At 40.8% G+C, this 26,168-nt stretch overlaps 2 protein-coding genes across 15 annotated transcripts in view; one reads left to right on the top strand and one right to left on the bottom strand.

Annotated features, from left to right (window-relative positions):
* The window catches only part of NFYA (nuclear transcription factor Y subunit alpha), a 25,169-nt gene extending 4,726 nt beyond the window's left edge, over positions 1 to 20,443 (bottom strand). The window contains exons 1-9 of one of the 10 annotated variants that reach the window (XM_033095313.1): positions 20,316 to 20,443; positions 13,533 to 13,678; positions 11,895 to 11,981; positions 8,943 to 9,089; positions 4,658 to 4,789; positions 4,365 to 4,470; positions 2,956 to 3,122; positions 1,650 to 1,823; positions 776 to 877 (exon numbers count right to left, since the gene is read on the bottom strand). In XM_033095313.1, coding sequence (XP_032951204.1) covers positions 776 to 877; positions 1,650 to 1,823; positions 2,956 to 3,122; positions 4,365 to 4,470; positions 4,658 to 4,789; positions 8,943 to 9,089; positions 11,895 to 11,981; positions 13,533 to 13,607 — 990 coding nt within the window. In that variant the 5' untranslated portion in view covers positions 13,608 to 13,678; positions 20,316 to 20,443. The other 9 variants (XM_033095295.1, XM_033095322.1, XM_033095347.1 and 6 more) reach the window with 9 other exon arrangements.
* On the top strand, positions 20,119 to 26,168 carry OARD1 (O-acyl-ADP-ribose deacylase 1). Of its 5 annotated transcripts, none has more exons than XM_033095416.1 (6): positions 20,119 to 20,246; positions 20,954 to 21,033; positions 21,364 to 21,508; positions 22,528 to 22,586; positions 23,553 to 23,665; positions 25,169 to 26,168. In XM_033095416.1, the coding sequence occupies exons 2-6, from the start codon at positions 20,995 to 20,997 to the stop codon at positions 25,269 to 25,271; spliced, it is 459 nt and encodes a 152-aa protein (XP_032951307.1). In that variant the 5' UTR covers positions 20,119 to 20,246; positions 20,954 to 20,994; the 3' UTR covers positions 25,272 to 26,168. The 5 variants fall into 5 exon arrangements, with proteins under 5 accessions (XP_032951307.1, XP_032951302.1, XP_032951283.1 ...); XM_033095411.1 differs by having other exon boundaries at positions 20,242 to 20,372; XM_033095392.1 differs by lacking the exon at positions 20,119 to 20,246 and adding an exon at positions 20,248 to 20,386.

Below are 26,168 nucleotides of genomic sequence, written 5' to 3'. Positions count from 1 at the left end.
TATGGTATGATATGATGATATATCGGGTCTTATATTAATTTTTGCTCCAAAAGACGCATTAGAGCTGATTGTCAGGCCAGGTCTTATTTTCGGGGAAACATGGTACAAAGAACAAACTGATAATTGCCAGAGGGGAGGGGGGTTTGGGAAACTGGGTGAAAAAGAAGAAGAGATTAAGAAATACAAATTGGCAGTTACAAAATAGTCATGGGGATGTAAAGTGCAGCCTAGAGAATATAGTCAGGAATGTTGCAACAACCAGGTGGGTACTAGACTAATCAGGGGGATCACTGCATAGATTATATGAACGTCTAACCACTATGCTGTACACCTGAATCGAATGTAAAATGATATGGAATGTGAACTGAAACTGAAAAAAAACAAAACAAAACAATTTTTTTTTAAATCGTCCCCCACCCTAAAAAAGAAAGGGGATATAAGAGACACAATGTTGCATCCTATTTGGAGAACGTTATTAGTCCTTAGTGTGAAAATAATAAGAGGACACTGTAAAGTAGGGGTGTCCAAACTGCGGCCCGTGATCCATTGTTAATTGGCCCGCAGCAAATTCCAAAAATATATGTAGTTTACTTAAATAAACCAGGTGAGGCAATACGTACTTCACCTCGAGTGAGTGGCCCGGCTGTTTGTGTATTTTACCGCATATGGCCTTTGGTGAAAAACGTTGAAAAAAGTTTGGACACCCCTGCTGTAAAGGCTTCCATCCAAAAAAATATAAGGCAATAAGAAGAATGCAAGGTTTAAGTCTTCTTACCTGCATATGAGGACTATCTTTTTCCTTTGGAGAGAAAAATCGTCCACCTTCACCACGCTTCCGTGCCATGGCATGACGGTGCCGAGACTCATGAAGGTATTTCTAAAACAAGAGAAACACAATCATTTAACTACTAGCGGGAACCAGCATAGCTATCTAATGCACACATTCCATCATCAAAAATTTAGAAAAGCTGTAATCAAAGCCACCGGGGCAATTAGGACTTTGACTTATGGGGACAGCTTTGGAGAACACACTAGGTAGCAGCTGACTGTATATAACTACCATAAGAAGGTGAGTGCTAAATGAATATAATAAATAAAAAGATCCCCCACAGGTACTGTGGAGGTCACCACCTACCTCTTGATATACAGCTTCTCCTTTGGTCGGGCAAATGGCCACTCAGTAAAAGGACTGCATTTCCCAGCCTAATTTGCAGGTAAGTGTGGCCATGTGATTAAATTTTGGCTGAGATGTATGGAACTTCCTGCAAGTTTCCTTGAAAGAGAGGTGCCTTTCTTGTTCCCTTTGCTCCTAGGTCGGAGCCCAAGCAGTCATCTTACACGATGAATAGCAATACTAAGGTATTAGAACAATTAAGACAGGAGAGGAATGGGTCTTGACAACCGTGGAAATGTGCCTCCCAGCACAATTTATCTCTGGACTGCTTTTATGTAAGAAAAACATCTTATTTAAGCCACTGTTATTTTTTTGTGTTTGTACTCCAACCTATTTACAACAATAGCAAATGCCAACTTTTAGAAATGGTAACAATTATCTGGAAGATAGTCAAGGAAACAATCCATTTAAAAGGTAATTGCAAAGGTAGAACCCTGGTGTTCTCTTCCTATATCCCTCCCAATGTAATACATACCCTTCTCTCCTTTGGAATTTTCCCTTCTGCCTCTAGCTTGGCCCGGGCTTGCCTCCTCTTAAGTATGCGGTGGTACTGTTTGGCATTCACATAGAGAGGCTCTTCTTCGAGCATCTCTGCCCCAGGTAGAGGGATCCTTTGGATAGCGGGCACAGATCCAGCACCAGGCACCATCTGTGTGAAGAGAAAACCAGAATTTGTTAAGAAGTAACATCAAGTATGGACATATGAACGTTTCTTGGTCCCTCCCTGTTAATCTATTTTCTTCAAATGTTATAAAGAGTCACTTTTATAGGGCGTTCAGTTAAATGCAGTTCCTGGAGAACATTTATACCAAATATCTGCATTTTAAACAAATATTACACATGATTCTGTCATAAGGGGCCCAGGAGCCACACTGAAAAATGACATATCCAGGCCCAAATTCTTGTTCATCCATGGCTACGTTTTCTAGGAATGTCTGCTGCCATCTAATGGTCAGGAACAGTAATCGTAAGACAAAACAGTATAAAAGAAAACAGGTACAAATTTACCATGCTACCAAATGCCTATAGTTATACAACAAATTCAATCAAACAGCTAGCTTACTATGTAATTCAACCCTAATTTTTCTAAACAAGCAAAAACAACACACTGTACTAACCGTATGAGGAAATAAGTCATAGTTTCCTGTGCCCCACTCCCTTCCCAACCATAACAACAAATTTGAATGTCTGTATCGTTTCTCCTGATAGTTTCCTCTACCTCTGTGCAGGCTTCTACTACTCAAGTCTTAATTTAACTATTTTACGTACCATGAACTGACATCCCATTTGGACATATCAGGATTTAGCTTGCACAGACACCACCCAACTCTCATTCTCTATCTGCCCAATGTATTTATATCACACATATTTTAATTTCTGATTACAATCTTTCTGATTTTTAGCTTACTTCTTGTTTCATCCACCATGGACAATATATTTTCAATTATCGAAGATCAGTAACCTAACTTTCCCTTCATTATTTGAATTCTGAATAAGATCACATAAGAGCAGACATTTACATCTGTTTAACCAGTGCTATATCTCCAGCACCAAAAACAATGCCCAGCACATAGTGGGTACTCAGAATGAATTTATGGTTCATTGTGATGTTTATTACAAAAGCAGATCTCTGTAAGTGCCTTAAGGATCAACATCAATCCCAAGAGGTCAACACTTTATTAAAGACATCAAACTGCAAATTAAAGAATTTTCAAAGACAGAGACATATAGAAAAATAAATTACAGATGAAAACAGTGAGCTGAAGAATCAATTTTCTTACCATGACCATCCCTCCTGAATTGACCACATTGCCTGCCACTGGCAGTGTCACAGTGACAGTTCCTTGTCCACTGCTGGTTGTATTGGTGTTGGCTCCTGTCTGAACAATCTGTGCTCCTGCCAAACTGGCTGCTGGGATGGTGATCATGCCTGAAACAGGGACTGTAACTTTAAGAAAATAAAACGTAAAACAAACAAAAAACAGGTACACAGAAAGAAGGGAAACGGTTAGTCCCTCTTCTATCTGGCACACATTCATTCACCCTGGAAAAACATACTAAACAACACAAGGGGAGAAAGCACTCACCCACTCTCTGCCTGGTTTACTATAGAAAATCCAAGTAATCAATCTTTGAAATTCTATTAACCATCTGGGTTCCAGTTCTGAATAAATCTATCCTTGAAATGGATACCTTTCTGGGCATTACAATAATAGTTTTCAGTGGGTGGAGAGACAGTTCGGAGGCGTCCCCTGCCATGGGTCAGTCTGACTATAGCTATACGCACTGTTTTTGTACATTGCAACAATCTGCGTCAGGATGGAGATTTTATAAACTCATAATCTGTTTATCCTAAACTGATAAGTCAGCAGTTGCAGGACTAAAACTTAAGATTAAATCAAGCATCCCCAGTCCCCAATCAACAGCAGCATTTGAGGATCTGTTCACCATTCTCTGAGATCCTGCCAGGGCTCAATCCAGTTTGGGCTCCCTCCTGAGTCATATGAGAGCGTACTGTTACTGAATTCACTGGACCTTATATGCAGCTAGGTTTTAATCACAATTCAAACCTTTAGTCATGGAATCTAAGATGTCCCTTCTAGATTTAACTTTCTGACAAATGCTTCCAAAAGCTTTCCAGCTCAGTTTGAGCCATCTGCTCCTCTCACGTTGTATTTCATCTCTCCCTTCTTTATGCATCATCTATTCCTGGAACATTCCTCTATAAGGGCTCTGCCCTGTATTAATTTGTTCACATGTGTACTTCACTTATAGTAGAGGTTCCTTGAGAAGAAAGCTTTGTCTTATCAGCAAAATGCTACATAGTAGGCATATAATTCTTTTTGGAATAAACAATGAAATGGCCCTGAGAAAAACAAAAAAACCTAAGCAGCAACAATACTCCAAATGCCAACTTGTCTGATCTATTTCTCTCACTACCAACAAAGAAACTCCCATTTCCAATCTTCTATTTAAAAACATTTCTTCCCAGAAAGGATTAGGAGTTTATATAATCCCTAGGAACCAGTGTTTTAACAACCACTGTAGTAACTCCTACAAATGAAATCTATGTTGATGACGTATGAGTGACAAGGAACCAACAATCAATGGAGACTTTCTGAAGCAGCCATTTGCTCAAGGAATGACAAGATGCCCCCAAAGTTCCAGAGAAATGAATGGGCACAGTTACCTTGCTGGAGAATGGTGCCGTCTGCATTAACTGGCTGATAGACGATGGTCTGCCCTTCGGCAGTCTGTGCCACTTGCTGCCCCTGGACAGCAATCTGCTGCTGTGTCTGTAGGAAATAAATGACGACATAACTTCCCCAATTCCAGACACCACAACAGAAAGGACCATGTAGACCTTTCCTAAAATACATTTTTGATGGTTTTCTCCCCCATTTCTACGACCTGTGATCTGGACAGCTGTCTGACCCTTCCAAATGAGCTGTGCTCCTGTGTTCAGAGAGCTCGTGGAATTACCTGGGTCTGGCCGGCGGTGACGGCTGTCTGGGGCTGCTGGATGATGATCTGCTGTGTCTGGCCCTGCTGGCCCTGCACTTGCACAGCCTGCCCCCCCTGGATCTGGATCTGCCCAGGTGGCACCAACTGTATCTGTGGACGAGAACACCAAACAAGGTCAGCACCCTGTTGACACTGCTCTCTTTTGGTCCTGGAGTGTTAGTTACCCAAATTCCTCTAGAAAGTAGAAAATGATGTGAAGGAAAAAACCACAGGAGTCCTGTTCTGCTATTATTTATGAGAGATAACTTAATTTCCACTTCTGAAACAATGGAGGAATTTTGACCACTGTCTGGATACTGGATGATATTAAAGAATCGATGTCATTTTTTTAAAAAGATGATAGTGTTGGCATGGTTGTATATTTTTTAAAGCATGTTCATTTAAAAATATATTTTGAAGTGTTTGTTACAGATGAAATGATATTTTATGTATTCAAAATAATTCTTCAGGGAGGAGGGGAATACCGATGAAACTAGAAAGAAGACAGATTATGTGTTGATAACTGTTGAAGACGGGTGTGGGGACTTATCATCCCATTCTCTTTTTTGTCTGTTTCAAGTTTTCTCTAATAAAATGTTAAAAAAAATTAAGTTATTTCTAACTTCCGACTCTAAGCTGCTGCGATTATATAAATATGCATACAAAATCCTTGAATATACAGAAAAGTTGAGACTATCATTTTAGACACTCTTGCAGTCACCATTCAGATTTAACAAATTAATATTCTGCCCTTTTTGCTTTATTTAACATTCTCTTCCCAACTAAAAGGTCATCACTCTACTAAAATTGGTGACACTCCTTACAGAGCATTATTTTATACATAATTATGTATCCATAAACATATGTAGTACAGCTTTGTGTTTATAAATTTCATATTAAATGGCACCATACTGTATCTTTTTGCAACTTGCTTTTTTCACTCAACATTGTTTTCAAGACATAGCCAGTTGAAATAGAACTAGTTCATTCATTTTATTTGTTGTAAAGTATCACATTTAATAATTATACTATAATTTATTCATATATTCCCATTAACACTTTGGTTTGGTACTATCTGTGGTATCTGACATCCAGTAAGGGTTTTGGAACATATCTCTCATGAATAAGGGGGGGACTACTGTCAAATCAATTTGTGCTTCTTTTAATGTCTTTAAGAAATCCTTCTTTATTCCAGACCATAAAGAAAATTCTCCTGTAAAGAGAATATTAAACTCTCCAAGTATGTTTTCATTTAAATGTTTATCTAGCAAGTATTTTTGTAGATAGTATGAAGAGATCAATTTTCTTCTTCTGTATCATTCTTTTTTTCATTAGAGTTGATATACAATATTATATTAGTTTTAGGTGTACAACATAGTGATTCGCCATTTTTATACCTTACAAAGTGATCACCATGATAAGTCTAGTAACCATCTGTCACCAAAGTTATCACGATATTACTGACTGTATTCCCTAAGCTGTACATGACATCCCCATGACTTATTTATTTCATATTAATAATTAGAAGTTTGTACCTCTCAATCCCCTTCACCTTTTTTGCCCTTCCCCAACTGTCCTCCCCTCTGACAACCATCAGTTTGTTCTCTGTATCTATGAGTCTATTTGTTTCGCTTTGTTTTTTAGATGCCACATATAAGTAAAATCACATGGCATTTGTCTTTCTCTTACCCTTTAGGTTCATCCATGCTGTCAGTACACACCAACTTTCAATATTCCTGACTCTATTTCTTGGCTCACTACTCCAGTTCCATTGTCTGTATCAAGTCAGGGATCCTAACCTAAAATTGTACGCAAAATTTTGCATGTATCTGGACATCTGCACCTTTTCTAAGAAGGTATAGGTTTCACTGGAATTCTAAAACAGAGGACGCAATCCAGAAAAGGTTAAGAAGTACTCTTCTAAGAGAAATGTTCAAAAAACACTAATGAGAAGCGACATTATAAAAAAGAATTGAAATCTTATGCATTCTGCAGAAGACTGTGGAATCTTACCTAGAGCCTTATATACGTTAACAAAAAATAACTTGTCAAAGTCTCTTAAGGCAAAAAAACCCCCAAAATCATAAAATCAACAGAATTTAGAGCTGGAATGAACCCTAGAAATCACCTGATAGAAATTGCATTTTCGGATGAGAAAACTGACAATCAAATGACTTGGCCAAGATCAGAAAGCTTGTTTAATGGCAGACCTGGGAATGAAAGTCAGGTCACTGTACTCCCAGCACACTGTTCTTAGCATTAGATCACACTTTCTCCATTTAAGGGTGGAGAGGACAGTGTGGCAAGGGGGCTGGCGAGGAGGCAATGAGAGGAAGGACAGAAATGAAATAACAGTGTGAAATAAAGTTCACATACTGAAAATATATTTGAAGCCTCATACATTTACACATGGAGAAATGTGGAAACTATTTTTAATCCTAACTACAACTCTATCATGGCAAAAATATGCCAACAGCTTTAAAAACGCTCCTAGCTCTTTACACAGCAATCCCCCGACTCCAAAGAAACTACCCTAAGAATTAATTAATTAAAAACTATCATGCTCCAATACACTTGTAGTAACATTACCTATAAAAGCAAGAATAATAAAACAAAAAATCCTAAATATACTTTGTAAATTATAAATTCTGATTCATCAAATTGATTGACCTATATGAAGGAATTAAAAATAAGAAAATCATGTGGAAATAAATTTTACAAACAAAGAAAAAACAAAAAGAAAACTACATACATGGTACAACTGTGCCCCAAAAGTATGCATAAAAACTACAGGGAATATGCAAAAATTAAAAGTCTGATTTATCAAGCAGGGAGGTGATCATGGCTGGTTTTTCTTCAACTTATAGTAAATAAATGATCATTCATTTAATGTGATCATTATAACTGTTACAACAAAATATACAGATATAGTAAAAAGTCAGTGTTTCCTCATCCCCATTTCCATTCTAATAAACACATATACCCTTATGGGTTTGGCTATTAATTACAAAGATGAGATCACATAATATTTATTTCTCTGAAAATTATTTTTCACTAAAAATCTTCAGTATTAACCACCCACCTCAACAGTTCATCGTTCTTAACAACAACTTAATATTCCATATATGAATATAGTATGACTTATTCAACCATTTCCTTATTCTTATTAATGGACATTCAGGTTAGGAACTTTTTTTTTTTTTGCTAGTACAATGCTGCAAAAAATGTTTTTGTACAGTTCTCCCTATATACCGATGCTTTTCTTCCTATAGGATAGATTCTCAAAAGCAAGACAGGTCAATCAAAGGTTTATATATTTAATAGTGAGATGCCATTCTAAAATGACTTTAGAATTTAAAATTACCAAACATAATGAGTGTTTCCTTTTCTCCACATCTGCTGTAGAACTGGGTATAATCATTCTTTTTAATTTTTGCCAATTGATAAAAATCCCTCTAATTTTAAAATTTGATGCCAGAGTTGTAACAATCCTACCTACTTCTTTTAATCTCGTCTACATCTTTGTCTTGTTTACCTTTGTTTTGTTTTTGAATCAGTCTTTCCAGTGGATTTAGCTGTCTATCGATCTGTTTAGTGAATCAGCTTTTACTTACCCTTTCTACATTTTTGTTAGTTTTCTACTTCATTAATTTTAACCTCTTTTTGCTCATTTTGTTCTTTTCCTCACACCCTAAAAGAAATACCATTATTTAAATTAAATCTTTGAGGTTATAAATTTTGTTCCAAGTACAGCATTAGGTGTGTGTGATGCGTATGGACTAAAATATTTTTTTTGGCATCACTTGCTATTATAGATAACTCAAATTATAAATTACATGGGAAAAAATGAAAAGGATAATATTTCTGACCAAAACCAACAATATCCAAAGCAGACTGCAAATTCCCTCCCTCGTGTACACTTATAGCATGTCAATGAGGGAAGAAGTTAAGATGATGGATAGCCAGAAAATTATTAACAAAGGTCACACCAATGAATTACTTTTATTAAACTAGATTCTCATCTCTTTATATTCTTCACATCGATTCAAAATCATGCCAAATGAGTCCTCAGTCCTCACCAGAGATTACAATTTCTGTATAGTTCTGCTTAATCACTGGTAGTACAAAGGTGGAATAGCAACTAAATGCAAATAGAGGGTAGGAAGCAATTAAATGCAATGCCAAATGTCAAACAGTTTGTAATAAACTATTCTTTAAAAACCTCTATTCTGATACTGTCTAAACACTTTTTCATACCACTCACCTGCTGCAAACCCTGTGTCCCAGATACAGGTACTTGCATGATGGTTTGACCTTGTCCACCAGGGACAGCCTGGACCATGATGGGTTGGCCAGTTGATGTGATTAACTGGCCTCCACTGACCTGTACCATTAATGGTTGCCCCTGGACCTAGAATAAAATACAATTAAGAACAATGAAATAACATAAGACACAAAACGGTTTTTACTAAAAGACAATCACTGGAACTATTTTGCTGCCTTGTCAGAGGGGTAAAAGGTAAGAGAGACCCCAGGAAAGTAAGTCTCAAGTCCTCACCCTCAAGTTCTATCTTCTTCAAACACCTACGGTATCTTTGACTAAAGGCCAAGTTGAATACTTTAAAGTCAGAAGAAATGGAGTATATCCAGCCTTTGGGAAGTCTCAACAGATATAAGGCACTTATCACCAAACACAGGCTAAATCCATGAGAAGCATTTACCAAAACGTCCAGACTATTTGCCTCTTTAGACTAATATCCAGGAATGGTCTCTAGTGAGGGCTGAAGGGGAGGCAATGAGAAGGGTACCTGATGGTGGTGACGATGGTTGAGTGCAAATTCTAAATAACCTGGAGGGAGTAAATCAAATTGTACCCAGCAATGACTCCAGGGGGCTGGGTAGCAAGCAGCTCAGGAATCTTATGTAAAAGACCCTTTCTCCCCATAGTTTCTCAAGCATAAATGAAATGTACATCTTTTACCCTCTGCATCCTACCTTGGGAATCCTACTCTGGTGGATGCTTAAAGAGCCCACTAATAAAAATTGCCTAGAAATATTTTCTGGTTAGTTTGCAGTATCTGTGGTGGAATTCCTCACACTGGACCCCACAATGCCTGCAGTTACTTTAACAGAAGCAATGACAAATATGGAAATTACACAGAGCACTCAAATATACCAAAACACTCCCAACTTTCAAGCTCCCAGGAGTAAATGGAATACCCTAGAAGCCAGGACATTGTAAGTGCTCTGTGTAACGTCTTGAGTCCCAATATAAAAATACCTACCTAATAGAATGCTTTCTAGAAGCCAAAAAACAAGACATTTTAAAAGTGAGATGGAATATTCAACAGAAGAGCCCAAAGTCCGAAAGTTTGATTTGAAGATTCTATCTTTGTTTTGAGGAATTATTTCTAACAGAACAAAAGAATAGTAATATGACTAAAATATTTATTCTTAATGCCAGTAAAGTATGTTCAACGACCAGTAATTAGTTAAAAAGATCGGTCAGTCCTAGTAGAGTAGATTAGATATTAATGTATCAGAATCTTTAGGAATATTCAAAATCCTAGCTTTTGTTAAACTGTTCATTGAGAAATTCCACTTCACTTTTAACGGTTTTATAATCTGATTTTCATGCTTTCTCCCTCCCTTACTCCCCATTCCAAATCCAATTCCCTTTGCTACACCAATGTCTGCAGATGGTCCATCAGGAAAGATTTTTCAGAATATTTATTGCATGAATAACTGAAAGAACTATTTAAAATTCTCCAAAAATAACGAGACCCCTAAGGAACGGTTTCCATTATTTCCATAAAGTGTTTCCATTTCTTTCAAATAAAATCTACACAGGTAGGAAATACAAGATTTAAGGCATAACTATTCCTAATTTTCTGGCTATCCATCATCTTAACTTCTCCCCTCCCTGACGTGCTCTAAGTGCACATGATAAACCACTTGAGACTTGAGACTCTAAGGAGCCCCCTGCATTTATAACATACGAATGACTATAAGGATACATGCATCAGACAAGAAGCCATACAGTTAAGAGCATGTTACATTCCCATTCCACAAGTGGTTAATGACAATACTGTTTTATGTATCAGTAAGAGGAAGCAAGCATGAAAAACATGTATTACAAGCTACTGAACTCTGAGATTCCAATATAGTTTGGGATAACTACAAACTCAGCCTCTTTCAGACTAATTTATGTTCAGAATTGGCTATTTATCATCATCAAAGACTATGGGTGGCAGACGTGGGGGTGGGGCCAAAAGGGTAAAGTAAAATGATGACAATAAGGGCTAGAATTTGCAAAATGTTTAGCACACCAGTAATAAAGTGAGGTGAGAATTCTACATTCTAGGTCCTATTTTGAATAGTTTCCATTCAATGGAGGAAAAAAGGCAAGGCACTCAAATCTTGCCAGTTTTTCAAAAATACGATCATTTTCATCAAACCTACAGCTACAGCAAAGACTAATGCTCCTACTCCGAATTATATATAGGAACTGGCCAAAATCTCACCCCAATTTAGGATATTAACTTGGCCATACATGACGTTAGGGAACTGCATTGGTTAAGAATTCTCACCGTGGCTACAACACCTAAGACCTATACAAAGCATATCCCCCCTATGTCCAGCCAAGAGGTATTGGATAATTTTTGCAGATCTAGTAAAATAGGTCACTGTTTCCCCAGGAAAGATAGTAAAAAAGCAGCAGTTAAGAGATTAACAAGATTTAGTGATTAGATAAACCTTGCTAAGTAGAATGATTATTTTGCAGCTGATTTAGCCTTTTAATAAATATAAAGCACAATCTAGCCTAGCTAATGTGCATATATTTTCTTCTCTACTATTATAATACAAATTCATGACATTTTACCATGAAATCTGATTACAGAGTTTGAGCTCTAACCAGGTTCTAATGTCACTTGTAAGAATTTCTTCCTGTCACTTATACCGTTTCTCTCCAAGGCATTCCCAAAGAAATACACTAGCCAAATGCAGTTTTCAGAAAACTGACACCGGGGTCACTACACGACTTGGCATGAAACATTAGAAAACTAGCACGTTATAAGCCTCAAAGACAAGTTAGGATCAAAGACATGCATCCAAGACTTTGCCATTCCTCTTTGAGATCCTACCACAAACAGCACCAGACATGAGGAAAGGAGAAGTTCATGCAGTGCTTACAGAGAATCAGAGAGGGCACCACTACCTGGAGGGTCTGGACTTGCTGGCCTGAGGCGGATGCCACCTGGGCCTCAGTCTGCAACTGGACAGCAGTGACACCACCCTGCTGCTGAGAACAGGAACAGGAAGAGCTTGAAATGTGTCAGGAAGGAAATGTATGGTTCAAGACATGAGATTACCTTACCTCTTATAGGAGAGGGAGGGCGTCATCTTTCAACAGCCCCACCCTACAGAGGACTTTCAAACTGTACAGACTCTCTATACCGAAGTTGTTTTGTTGAAGGTAGCAGGATTAAAGATTATTAGCCTTGTGGCCCCAAAACGTAACTCAAAACACACTTCCACGACTCAAAAACATCAAAACAGTTGTCATCATTAACACAAAAACATGTAACACAGTCCTTCCCTCCAGAAATAGGCATTTGGTCCTTTTGCCTAAAAGTTTTCTTAATGCTCCTTTTATTTCCTCAAATGAGTTCACAAGAACAAAGGTTTTTAATAGCCTTGAAGCTACAATGAAGAATTTTGGGGGCTTAAATGCAATTACCAGAAAGGAAGAATAAAACAATCACTGTGAACCAAAATTGTTTTCATGAGGTCACTGCTCGTATGCACTAAAACTAAGATTACTTCTACTCAATTGGACTACCTCATAAGCAATATTTTCAGTGATTCAACCTAATATTTATATCCTCTAACGGCAAGTTCTGACAGAACAAGAATTCACCCACCAGGGCATCGGTGTGAATGGAGGGCCCTCTGTTGAATCCCCTTTACTAAGAAGGCAGCCGGAGGAAGCTGCCAGAGGCACAGCAGCTGTATGGAAGAAAAAGCCAGCGAAGGAATTTAAATAATTACTCTCTTAATCAAGAGTAGCTCCTTCCTTTGATCATTAGATAGGACACTTCACCTAAAAACTTCCTTTGCCCTCCCTACTAACTGCTTTTCTGTATCATCTAAATTCTACTTTGGAAACAAAATATTCCCAATCTTGGCCTACGGTTAAATTGATGCATAATAAACTTCTAAGGAGAAAAACAAGTATCACTAAAATAAAGCCAGATATAAAGCATCAGAAAATGAAAGCTGTGTATAAATTCAAGAAAGCAACTAATGCAATTAGGAATAAACCAGGAGCAGGGAATTCTTTTCTAGTATGTGCTTATCCAGAAGAGTGGCTGTCTAAACATTACCCTCATGGTAAACCAAAAGTTCTCAGAATAAGTTCTGTGGTGGATCAAATCAAAAAATGGGATTTCTTGGAAGCTGAGTATCAGTTTGTGTATTGTGGCCAAAGTCTTACCTGATCACAAACTAGCTTAATCAAAAACAAGAAAATTGAGTCCAGAAAAAATACAAGCTCCAAATTTCCATTTGGAAACAGATTATAGGTGCTTTTACTTTTAATAAGATAAAAGGGGCAATTTACTATTAACCAGGCCCCCATGAAGAGTCAATTCTGAGTGGTCATGGACTAGAAATAGAGTTCTGAACACAGAGAAGAGAAGAGAGATCGCAACAATTTCAATCTTCAAAGAGCACTGCAGCACAAGTCATCGGAACCATTTGTATAAGACCTGGCACCTCTCAACTAATTCCCCAACCGAGCAGTGCTGTTATCAGCGCCACTGCTGCGTTTAAAGCAGTTTTACTTCCATACCTGCTGCTGAATCTGTCCAGCCTGTACAACGATCTGCTCCGTGGAACTATTGCTGTTCGCCGTATACTGCTCCATGGTCCCTCCACGTCAGGATCCTGTACACGGAGAGGTGCACCCCCGAGGTCCTAGAAGTGCGAGATGCACTCCTATTGGAAACGTTGGGAAAGAAACAAGAGTAAGACTGTCAGTAAAGGCCTTGACAGATAATTAACCTTGATAATACATTATTGTTATTTACAAGAAATCAGGATAACAAGAAAGTTTATATCCAGTACCATTTTTAACTAGGGTTACATGGCACAATTATGACAATATCATAATGTTATTTCACATGTTTTAAAAATGCTTTTAGTCATTTCTTACCGGCAACCTTACCTTTCAATACTACAAGAGCAACACTTGCACCTCAGAAGTACTCATTAAGCTACAATATCACTTTATTACAAAGGCTTGTTTAACACTGATTTTCAAGTCTGCACATGTAAGTTAGAGAATAGACAGTTTAATTTGTAACACATTTGTTGCCCGCAAAACTCTAGTCTACCACATACAGTAAGCAACTTAAAATTTCAGAGTTTATTACTTAGTAAGTACATTATCCAAAGCTGAAGCCAAACATTTCACTTATCAAAATCTCCACTTAGTAGTACTAAGTAAGAAAGCTCTAGGGAGGATTTAGGAGTTTGCATTTTAATCCAGAGCAAGAAATAAAAAGGAATTATACTAATGCTAAAAATGATTATTTATAGATTAAATATAAGAAAAAAATTTAAATGACATAGTAAAGCTATGATTTTCTCTAAATAGAACTTAAGTTTTCCCCAGTCTTGAATTTGAATGCCTAATAAATATGCCATCCTTTACTGTATAATTTTATTATGGCAATTTTCAAACGTATACAAAAGTAGTGAGAACATTAAAAGGAACCCCCATAGCCATCACCCAACTTCAACAATTTTCATCCCACAGCCATTTTGTTTCACATATATCTCAGTCACTTTCCATCCATCCATGGATTATTTGGAAGCAAATCCCAGAGACTGTATTATTCCCCAAATCCATAAATACTTCAGCATCTATCGCTAAAGAGTAGACTCTTTTGTCTTTATCATTTTCTCATGACACTGTCTCTTACAATTTAATTTCAAACTTAAAAAAATTAGTAAGTCCTTAACAGCATCAAGTATCTAGCCAATGTTCAAATTTACCACCCTTATACACTTGAACAGTTGAAGACTGCTTTTTGAAATAAGGACACAATTAGGTATTAATAAAATGAAGTGATATTTGAGAACCTTGAATAAACATCTGATTCAAAAATTTAAGGGTAATTCATCTTGGAAATAAGAGAGAAGTACAGGTAGGTGTGTGTGTGTGTGTGTGTGTGTGTGTGTGTGTATACACACACAAAATATAGGTAAATCTTTTCCCTCAATTTTTCTCAAGGCCTTCATAAATTCTACAATTTGAATGATAAAATTATGTGCACATTAAGCAGCAACGCAAGGCACAGCTCTCCACAGACACACATGGTGGATGAGATTAATCACTTGTAAGTGTCTCAGTATTATGTGAAAGAGGAAATCAAAATATATTCAAATGCGTGCCCAAGTATTTAGGAGGAAGTGTATTGATACCTAAAATTTACTTTGAAATACATCAAAAAATACGATAGATTGATGGATGAATGGGTAGAAAGATGGATAGCTGATAAGGCAAGTATGGTACAATGTTCATGGGAGACTGTAGGTGGTGAGTACACAGATGTTTACTGTAAAATTTTCAACTGTACTGTATGTTTGAAAATTTTCTACTAAAATGTTGGAAGAAAAATTAAACAAAAATCCATCAATCGTATCTTTCATAACCAAAACATATGTAGTGAGGGAACGTAAGAGCCGTAAGTGACAGGATGACTATATGCCATTACAGCACCATGCATCTGGTCAGCCGGTTCTCTAACTCACTACCCTCGCTCTAATAAAAAGCTCACCAAGCAAGTATCGAGCGATAATTTGGATTTACATATAGAGCAGCAACACAAGTAAACTTGTTATTTTTCATTGCATACTGACAAACCAGCTTTCTGATGTTTACACCAGTCTCTTCTGAATTGGTTGACTGAGACAGCTCCAAGGAGATACTGGGAACAGTACTGAAAATTTTAATCAGGTTTTCAGATACACTTAGTGGCTCTGCCAGGGAAGTGAACAGTCTTCCCTAAACTCTATCTTGGCTCTAACTGCAGTACACGTAATACATTCATGTTTCTAAACTAATAAAATTAAGTCAAGGGTCATGATACAGAAGAACATACGTGATTTCATGTATATGAAACCTTGAAAAGACAACAGTAATCTAGAGACAGAAAGCAGATCAGTGGTTCCCTGGGACTGGAGGAGAGGGGTGGAGTGGGGGAGGGAAATGTGGGAGGTTGATTGGGATAGAGCACCTGGAACTTTCTAGGGTGATGAAAATGTTTTATATCTGCATTGTGGTGGTGGTTGCATCGGTGTATAAATTTGTCAAAACTCATCAAAATGTAAACTTAAACTGATTCCTCTTTCTGTCTAAACTATACCTCAATCAAGTCGATTTCAAAAATAAGGATCATGAAAAAATGTCCTCTTATTTCAACACCTTCCCCACCTCAAATCCCCTTACTGTATGAGATTCTTTCCTTGACCACTAATTTCCAGACATTTACATCTTACTCAAAGAGCATGGGAATTACTAATAAACATGTCATGCAGATTTTAACTGGCTTATCCCACAACACAAATGCTGCAATTGAAAGGAAGCAGCTTCAAATCTAATAGCAGTTCTCTCACATTGCCGTGGAAGTGATTCAGCCTGGAGCACAATATTGAGATTGCTGATGACGAATGCTGTAACACACCTCACTGGCTTCAGGGGAGCCATATATATTCCTATCACTATGAGCTTCAATTAGCAGAAGTGCAATAAAATCTGACATTGTCCTTCCTCAAGTGCTTCTCTGCCAAGATTCTGACAATTCTAAGTCAGCCAGATTTAACCTACCTAGAAGCTCTTGCTTTTAATTCAAAGGTTTGAATGTTTTTCCCTCAAAGAGTGTGTGTGTTTATTCTGGCCGGCAGGAATATTCTCATCCTCCCACTTCAAGGTGCAGAACCTGAAACGTAGCTAACTACTAGGAACCCATTGAATGTGGACTCGTGCACATTTCAAAATTAAAACTTCCAGAAAATCAGCTATAAGCATGTGAAAAGCCCCTCAAAATCTCCGTATTTGATAACCACTCCCAGGTAAAGCCTAGAATAGTAGCCTTCAAACTTCTTTGACCACAATTCACAGTAAGAAACACATTTCATATCACAAATCACTGCACACATATTTAAAAACGGAAACAAGTGTCATGAATATTTGTATTTTATAACGTAAGATACACACTTTGATATTTTTTGTTTTATTATACAAATTTATCAGCATTAGTTCACTAAATTGATTTTACAACTCAGCAAGTGGGTCCGGATCTTTGTTTGATAAAAGACTGGAGAACTAAGAGCTGTCCAGCTTCTTCAATGATCAAGAGGTCTTTGGATTAGAATTCCTAATTTGCTACCACTTTCCACTAATAATGTACAGGTCCCAGACACTGTCCTAAAGATTTTAGAAATAAAAAGAAAACTCTGACAAAGATCCTAACTTCAAAGAATCTTTAAGTTTAGTAAAGGAGTAAAAATCTATACCGGAACCCCAAGAGAAACAAAGTAATATGGGCGTCTGGTGGATAGAGATTTCTTCCAGCTGGGGATAGATAAATCAAGGAAGGCTTTAGGAAAACGTGGCATCTGACCTGGTCTTAAGCGTGAGAAGGATTTATATGTGATGATGTGGAGTACTCCAAATGAAGAGCCAGCATGAAAAACAAGACTAAAAAGCCCCATTTGTCAAGTGAAAGAGGCCAGACTACTGTCTCTCAAAATTCCAGGCAAAGAAGTTCCTCTGCAGACAGGTGGAGGCTCTACAGATGGTCCGCAAAAAAGTAAACAGACTGTAACTGCCTTTTAGAACATCTAGCAAAAGTGGTTGTTTTCAAGTCACCAGATACATACGTGTTTTGAAAAATATCTAAGACAAATTGCCTCTTGTTTTAACGTGGATAATAATTAACTGAATTTTTAAAAAATGATTTAAACAATGAAAAATTCGCCCTAAAAAGTGAAAACAAAAACGGTCTCCCAAGTTTTAACAGTAAAAGAGCACTGGACTAGGAGTTTTCTGAAACCTAGTAGTTGTATGAGCTTAGTAGATGTGATTATAAAAACCAGCACCGCATACCTTAATCTATGTGCTAGGGATTGCACTAGGCACTTCACATAAATACAAACTGTTAACGTCTGAGGGAAGAAAATTCCCTTTGTTCCCCAAAAGAAGCCAGCCACTGTTATGGGACAGAATCCCACAAGTCCGAAGTTTGTTTTTCCAATCTTACAAAATATTCCTCCCTAAGATAGACAAGTGCTTTTACCAGCTGGCCTAAACCGTCCCCACTGCTGCCCACTGCCCTTTCCCGTCTACCCTCTGAGCACACGGCACAATGTGGTGCCTCACCCCAGGCTCTTCTCTCTGTGAGCAAGGCTCCTGTATTCTGTCCCATTAGAAGAAACCCCATCCTTCTTGGAGGCCCATCAGAAGTGTGGCTGTGTTAAGCCTTCCACCGAGGCTACTGGTAGCTCACACACCAGTACTGTACTTTGCAGAACTGAACTTGGTCCCGTTATTCCACTAACCGTTAGGTATTAGTTGTTCACCTGTCAATCTCCACCAGCAGGGAAGGTGCTCGTTTACCTTTACCCACTCCCACCCCAGCACAGAGACGTACGTCTGTTCCACACTAACTGCTCCAGATTTGCCTGTCAACAGGTATTTCTCCTAATCCTAATGAAAACCCCACGACATCTGTTGAGAACATGTCAACATGGAATTAGAAAGGATGTTATAAAAAAATAAACCAAGAGACAGCTGTGGACTGAGCTAACTGCGTCAAGCCGGACACGTTCAAAGTGACACAGAAAGGTGAAAGAAAAATGAATTGTACATCCTCGGGGGAAGGAGCGTTCGCACGATGAGCGACGGATGAGTAACCAAATCGTAAGCAAGCTGTGCAGCCTCCGGGAAAAGGAACGCACAGGGCCAGCAGTTTTCTCCAAGTGAGGTTCCAGGCAGCGAACGGACGGGCCTTGGCGCCCGGGGGAGAAAGGGAGACGGTCTGGTTGGGCTCCAAGACTGAGGTGTGCGGGTCGGGCCTGGCAAGCGGGGCGGGGATTAGAGGAAATGACGAGCCAAAAAGGGGGTGGCAACGGCGCCGGGCCGCAGACCCGGGCCGAGCGTGCTGGGAGGGACGCAGCGGGTAGGGGGAGTGGGCAGACGGCCTCCCCGCCATCCGGTCCGCGGAGACGGCGGGGGCGGGCGGGCGGGCCGGCCCCCTCTCCCCGCCGCACTCGGGCCCTGTGGGTCATGGCACGTGTCTTGCCCAGTCTTCCCTGCGGACCCAGGAGGGCGACAGACAGACCCAGCTCACGGAGGGCTGGGGTACGCGGGCCCCGCGGGGGGAGGTGTCCCGTCCCGAGCGCCGGAGCGGGAAGAGAGCAAGGGCGGGCTTAAGTGTGAGGTCGGAACCACCAGGAGAAAACCGCCGAGGCAGCGAGGCGTGCGCGTGTGTGTACCTGAGCGTAGGGGCATTCGTGGCAGGCAAGCCCGCCACTCCCGAGCCTGGGGCCTGAGAACCGGGGCCTAAGAGTTGGGGGAACCGGGACGCATCCCCAACTGGCTCCGGCACCCTGCAAGTGTTTGGACCCCGAGGTGCCTGCCCCCGGGGGCGCCATCTCCGTGCGGGGCGGCCCCCTGCAGGCCTCGGCCGGGAGTGCCCCGCGGCGCTCGCAGGCTCCCAGCCGGGGGCCCCAGCCACCCCATTCGGCTAGGCTCAGCTCGACTCCCCAGGCTCGACGGGCGCCTGGGCCTCTCCTGAGTGGTCAGCGAGACCCGCCAATCGGGGCGCTGGGGCCGGCTCTGGGCCGCTGGATATTGGCTCCTCACACTCACCGTGCCTCGCTCCCCCGGTTCGCTGCCCGCGCTGATTGGCTCCAGTACCGGACTCCGAAACCCAATCAGAGGCTCCAGCCGCCGCTGCCGCCGCCACTGCCGCTGCCTCGCAAAATGGCGAACCCGAACAAAGGGGAATCGGGCCTCCCTCCAACCGCCTCCGCGCAGGCGCCTCTGAGGCCACGCCCCCTAACCCCCCGCTCGGGGCTCGCCCCACCCCCGTTGAAAGAGCACTGCGCAGGCGTCCCCTTAAACCACGCCCACTTTCCTAATTAGGTACCACTACCGACCGGAGGAATACGCAGGCGCCCTGGGCACGCCCCAAACCGTGCGACTCCAAACACCGTTCTGAACGCAATACTACGCAGGCGCTAACTAGCTTCTTTGCCAACCTCCAACCCCTTTCTATGCGGCCACTGGAGACACACCTCTGGGGCTAATGCGCAAGCGCCGTTTTTCCCCCGCTCGAGGTCGGCTGTCTCGTTACGCATGCCCGGGTGGCGGCAGGAGACTCCGCAGAATTCACCGCCGGAAGTTCGGCGGCCATAACCAAAGAGTGCAGTTTCGGCTAGCTAGCTAGAGGGGCTCGTTTCCGCATCGCTCCCGGGTAGTGGGCGGCCATCTTAGGTGCGTGCAATTAAAGGGCTGTGGCGGGATTGGCTCCGCGTCTGGACTTGTCTGCTGTTTCCCACCTACCAGGGCCGGATCTGGAGCCCTTTCCCGTGGGGCGGGACCTCGTAACGCCGACTCCAGGTGAAGGGTAACTGGTACGTTGGGGCGTTGAGCGAGCCTTCCCGCTCCTTCCCCCGGGACTCCGGGACAGGCTCTGCACCTCGCTGACCCGCCGTAGGGTAGGAAACAGAGAATGGGAGGCTTCTCTAGACTTCTTGCCCTACCCCCCAAAAGGGGAGGAAGCCTTTCTTGAGAGGCCACCTTTCCTCTCCTCTTGCCTACGGCCGGGCAGTACACTCCCCCTGGTCCGTACACTCCCTAGTTGCGGCCCCAAGCCCCTCCCTTTTTCTTGTAGGCCAAACCTACTGAGTTTAAGGAGCCCGTCCTAAATCCGCCCGCCTCGGGCGCGGGCCAAGGAGGAGGCGTGTCGTGGGGCCGCCTTTTCTTCGCTGGCGGAGCGGGGCGCTCCAGGAAAGCGCGAAATACTAGCGGGCCTGGCTGCCTGCGAACCTAGGCAGGCTGCCTCGCCCCAGAGCACTTCTGTGTTCCTTCCAGAGGCTGAACGAACTCACTTTCAGTTGGGGCAACAAGGGGGTGGTCGGGGCGATCTGGCTATAATATATTCAGGCTGCCTAAGCATTTGTCCTTTTCCCTTCTCGTAGCTGAAGAAACATTTTAATTCTGGAGATACCGACTCAGTATCATGGCCGGCAGCCCTAATGAAGATCCAGAAGGAAGCAGAGTGGGTAACAACTGTTAACTTAGTGGTGAACTGAAATTCAGAATAATTGAGGTTACAAGCATAAACACTTTTTAATTAAACCAATAATTGAATTGTCTTTTTCCCCCCCTCTAGCTGGTTTACTTCAGAAAGGCTAATACAACTTAGGCAGAGACCGTCTGTCACTTTTCTTTACACAAGCTTTAATTCATTGTGGTTAACCCCTTAAATTCTGAGGATTTGGCTTTCAATGAGGGGTGGGGCGGAGGACACAGTAAAGGAAAGTGAAAGTAATAGTGTAGTATTTTTCAGTATCTAATAAAACATTTTCTTTCCCTTTGCCCGTTTCAGATCACTTATGTGAAAGGAGACCTTTTTGCATGCCCCAAAACAGACTCTCTAGCCCACTGTATCAGTGAGGATTGTCGAATGGGGGCTGGGATAGCTGTACTCTTCAAGAAGAAATTTGGAGGGGTGCAGGAACTGTTAAACCAACGTGAGTTTTGAAAACAGTTTAACTTGCCCTCACTAGAGCCTCTTTTGACTGTGTTATATTAATACTTTAATTATTAAACAAGATACATATGCAAAGAGCGAGTTCATAACCACGGAGTACTTTTAACTCATCAGATTCAGCTTTTCCTCCACAAAACTGGTCTCTAGTTTGGGTCCTTATCACACCTAACCTGAATTCTTGTAAAAGTCGCTGATCTCTTCCTCCTCTGTCATAAAACTGAATAATACTCCACTTCTCGGAAACCCTTAATAACACTGGAGTGCGTAGCAAAGTCCACAGGCATTAGCTTGGCATTCAGAATCCTCTGTTCACGGATATCGCATTCAGGAGTTTAGAATCCTCCGCTTCCTTATAGACCCCCCCATCACTTTCTACCAATGATTTTAAATCAGAGATGTGTATCAGAATCATGTGGAGTTTCTGGAACAGTTGCTCAGACCACAGTCCAGGCTTAATCAGGGTCTCCACTGGCAATTCTGATGCCAGCCTTTAAAAGAGCAATTTCTTATTGCTTTGTATTGTTATTTGTAAACATGACACCTTTTCTTGATTGAAAACTCATAATAATTAGGAACCTTTTTATACACCTGTGGTCTCTGTAACGCTTAAACGTTAGCTCTTTGTATGTAAAAAGATCATTATTGAATGAACACACAGTTGGCAAATGAAAAATGCTGTACATTCTAAAATATTTCAAGGCAAAAAAACTACACATTAAAGTTTTTTAAGTGAACAAATAAGGGTGTATTTGAAAATAAGGGCAGGACAAAAGATAGGGGGTGAGGAAAACATTGAGAAAACATAATTAAAGAAGGTAGAAGTTAAGAAAATGCAGTATTTAGGAATGCTGATAAGAAGCAAAGTGTTCATAGGAGACAATAGATTTCTTTAGATTATTTCCAGTTCTGAGGTTAACTCAGATCTGTAAAGATTTCTTAAAATCTAAGAATGGAGATAAGTGTTTTGATTTTCCTTTCTATGAAATAACTTTCTCTTAGAAAAGAAATCTGGAGAAGTGGCTGTTCTGAAGAGAGATGGGCGATATATATATTACTTGGTAAGATAACTCTCCGAGTTGTAAGGGTTGGTGACCCGGGGAGCTGTGCGGAATTTGTGTTGATCATTCTAGACGGGCAAAGACATCAAAAAGCCTCTGATCTCATGCCAGCTCAGATCCAGTGGTGGTGGTGATTTGGAGCTGTGGGTTAGAAAGGAACATGAAGCTGCATCCTAGTTCCATGGGAAAGAGTATTGTGACATCAACCAAAGGTCTGTGTTCTAAGATTTGCAAAAAGTTAGGGATAACTAGTCATAGTGAGACAGAAACGAGACATTGCTCAAAGGAGTTTTTCCTCTCATTCTTCCCTATCAAATGCGCTTAACTCCTTTCCTTCCTCTGCCTCAGTGTGAGATTCTTCCACTGTCCAAATGGTTTTCGGCCCCAGAAAGAGTGTGGCTTCTTGGTGATGGTGCTGGGTGAGTTATAGGCAACCCACTAGAAGCTTGTTTTGGACAGCACACTGAGTGGGTTCATGAATGCTATCTTTAAGGCTGATGTTATTCCCAGTATTATTTGGGACGCTACCAGTTTCTCTGTTCTTTTATAGAAAAACAAAAAGCAAGCAAGCATGGTTTCTAAATAAATAGACGGAACAGGAAATTTTCAGGTAGTATTCGGTTCTTCCTTTAACTAGAGATTTGCAGTTTATCTCTTGGAAGTGGCACAAAGACTTTCACCTACCTTGCTGAAAAACAATAGACAGTAGGCACAGCCTGTTAACCTCCTGGGCGTCTTGAGAAAAGGAAAGATTATTATGTGGCAATGTCTGGGTTTCTTAGGCCCTATGTAGTGGATTTTCCTGAGGACCTCCCATCACTGAACGGGACACTATTTTTCATCCTTGCTCTAGACTATTCTATAAAAATGCAGTCATCATTTTATCAGGATGTTGGGAGAATGTGATGGCTTTCTTTTGCTATCAATTTAGACTAATAGAAGTTTGAATTCTTTCTTTGTACTCAGATTACAAAGAAAAGGGCTTCACACAAGCCAACTTACGAAAATTTACAGAAGAGTTTAGAGGCCATGAAGTCCCATTGTCTGAAGAATGGAGTCACCGACCTCTCCATGCCCAGGCAAGGAAATCCAAGGCTCTAAGTGAAGATTTACTTGATTGGTGGAGGTTACTGTCTTATCCAAAAACAAATGGCTTAAAAGCTTAATCCAAAATATGGACTTAAAGGTGGACAATTTCAAAACTTTAAAAAATCGCCAGTGAATCAGTTGTCAGACCTTAGGCTAAGGCCTACCCATTTATTAGTATAGGTTGAAAGAATCAGGGCAATGAACTTAAAACACACACCTGCCTCAGCCTATGTAGTAGGGAAGAACCATTGTTCAATCACATTTAAATTGTAAACGATCACTGCCTTTTAAACTGCATACTTGTTTGTGGTCACCATGGGCAGTTAGCCAGAGGCCAGGTCACATCAGCTGGGTCCTGGATGTGACGTCTTAGACCCTACCTATTGGGAACTTAAGGAGTGACATTGAGGGTTCAGTATCCCCTTTACCTCCTTTTCAGGCAATAGGCTTGGGCTCACTTCTCTTGTCAGTCTAATTTTAAGTTAGGGCTGACCGTGCATGCAGGTTTATTCCAAGGTCCAAGGCTACAGGGTCCCTCATCTTACACTGGTCTTTACTGTATTTATGGATTATGAATCAGAAACTTTTTTTAATCACAATTTTTTTCAGGGACTTAATCATCACGTATGAAATTAGCAAATTTTTTTAATTTTAATTTTTTTTATTTTATTGGGGAACAGTGTGTTGCTCCAGGGCCCATTAACTCCAAGTCGTTGTCCTTCAATCTACTTGTAGAGGGCACAGCTCAGCCATGTCCAGCTGCTGTTTTCAATCTTAGTTGCAGGGGGCCCAGCCTACCATCTCATGTGGGAATTGAACCAGCAACCCTGTTGTTGAGAGCTCGCACTCTAACCAACTGAGCCATCTGGCTGCCCCTGATATTAGCCATTTTAAGCCCCCATTTTTCCCGCTAGGAATGTTGAAGATCGATAAAGTAACATCTTAGAAGAACGGTGCTAGGTAGTAGTTTTGTGGGCTGATCGAGGTTTCTTACCAGGGTGTTCCAAAGACTAAAATTGCAATCAGGTTGGCATTTTTCAACATTGCATCTCGTCTTCTTTTTGCAGAGATCCTGTCCTTTGTCTTCTTTTTATCTTCTTTAACTTTCCGTTATTATAAGTGTATTTTTAAAATACCAGCCTTTTCCCATCCACCCACAGCTAGTTTTCATCAGTAGACATAGAAGGATAGTGAGTCTCCCATGTCACAGCAGAATTATACATTTCTAAATGTAGCTTGAAATAATTGGGAAGTGGTAACCTTATTAGGCAAAAGAGAAGTGACAGCTATGGGATGTTAGGGCTGTCTAGAAACAGCCTTGGGTGACTCACAACAGGATTTAACTTCCAAACTCCCACCCTGGCTGCCTATGGGCGTAAGACCAGATAACTTGTTCTTATGCTCTGGGTGAATGCGGCCCAAAGGAAGAGGGAAAGAGTGATTGTCTAGATACCTTCGTCACAGCCAGTAGAGATGTTTTTTGTCTTTTTCAGGATTGGCTGTGGTCTTGATCGTCTGCAATGGGAAAATGTATCTGCAATGATTGAGGAGGTGTTTGAGGCAACAGACATCAGAATTACTGTGTACACACTCTGAACAGATGAACATTTTGGAAGTGTCCATGTTTTCCTGTGTCATCCTTACTAGGCCATAGGAATGGGCAAACTGACCTTAAAATTGTCAGAAGAAAGTTTCATGTGAAGTAGTCTGTGTCGCAAGGCCAGGCTGTATTACTGTGATTGGACTGGAACTGTGGAAGAGGGATTGCTTGGGAAATGTGGATGTGATTTTTTTTTTTGCAGGAAGGTAGGTAGTAGACGGCCTGATGGTAGGTGGGGAACCAAATGTTGGGCCTATGACCGTGTTTTGCTCCAGGATGCTACCTGATTTGTTTGGCTTGCCACTAGGTGGCAGCATTTATTCTACTTCTCTGCTGTTGGAGAGAAACTTCAGGAAGGATGAACATTTAATTTTGCGTCCCTTGTAGCTTGTGCATTCACTTGGCATTATCCTTATGTCATCAGATTCCTCCTAGGAGAGAATTTTAAAGAGTTTTTTTGTTTGTTTAAATTACAAAAATGGGTTTTTACATTATTAATAAGGAATTTGGTGAAAAAATTTGGTGAAAAATGGGAAAATCAGTGTCTTGGGCTCCACTGAGGCTCTGTATACATGTCTAGGTTATTCTGGACTTGGATCATGGAAGATTCACCTGTAACTTAATTTGGAAAAGTCAGAGAGGGCGTCCAGTGGGAAGAGCAGCAAGGTGAGAAATAAGAATGGACAGCAAGTGTCAACATCGAGGAAAGGCAGGTTTTCAGAACCTCTTCATTGTAAACTGCATAGTAGTTCTGTCTCCTGTGTAGTTTCTGTGATTGAAGCTGTCTGAATCCATTCATGAGACAAATGAAATAATGTATGATAAATGCCTGACAGAGTGCTTAGTGCAGAGTAATGACTCAGTTTGCAACAAAATCCATATGAATCTTCTTT

The sequence above is a fragment of the Rhinolophus ferrumequinum genome, chromosome 3 (genome assembly GCF_004115265.2).
Source record: "Rhinolophus ferrumequinum isolate MPI-CBG mRhiFer1 chromosome 3, mRhiFer1_v1.p, whole genome shotgun sequence".
Classification (NCBI taxonomy): Eukaryota; Metazoa; Chordata; class Mammalia; order Chiroptera; family Rhinolophidae; genus Rhinolophus; species Rhinolophus ferrumequinum.
Note: the sequence above shows the minus strand (reverse complement) of the source record. Positions and strands in the feature narration are given on the sequence as shown.

Coding starts and splice junctions, on each gene's coding strand:
- OARD1 (XM_033095416.1), top strand. CDS start 20,995: ATGGCCGGCAGCCCTAATGAAGATCCAGAAGGAAGCAGA. Junction 21,034..21,363: donor AAGATCCAGAAGGAAGCAGA/GTGGGTAACAAC, acceptor TGCCCGTTTCAG/ATCACTTATGTGAAAGGAGA. Junction 22,587..23,552: donor GGCGATATATATATTACTTG/GTAAGATAACTC, acceptor CTTTGTACTCAG/ATTACAAAGAAAAGGGCTTC.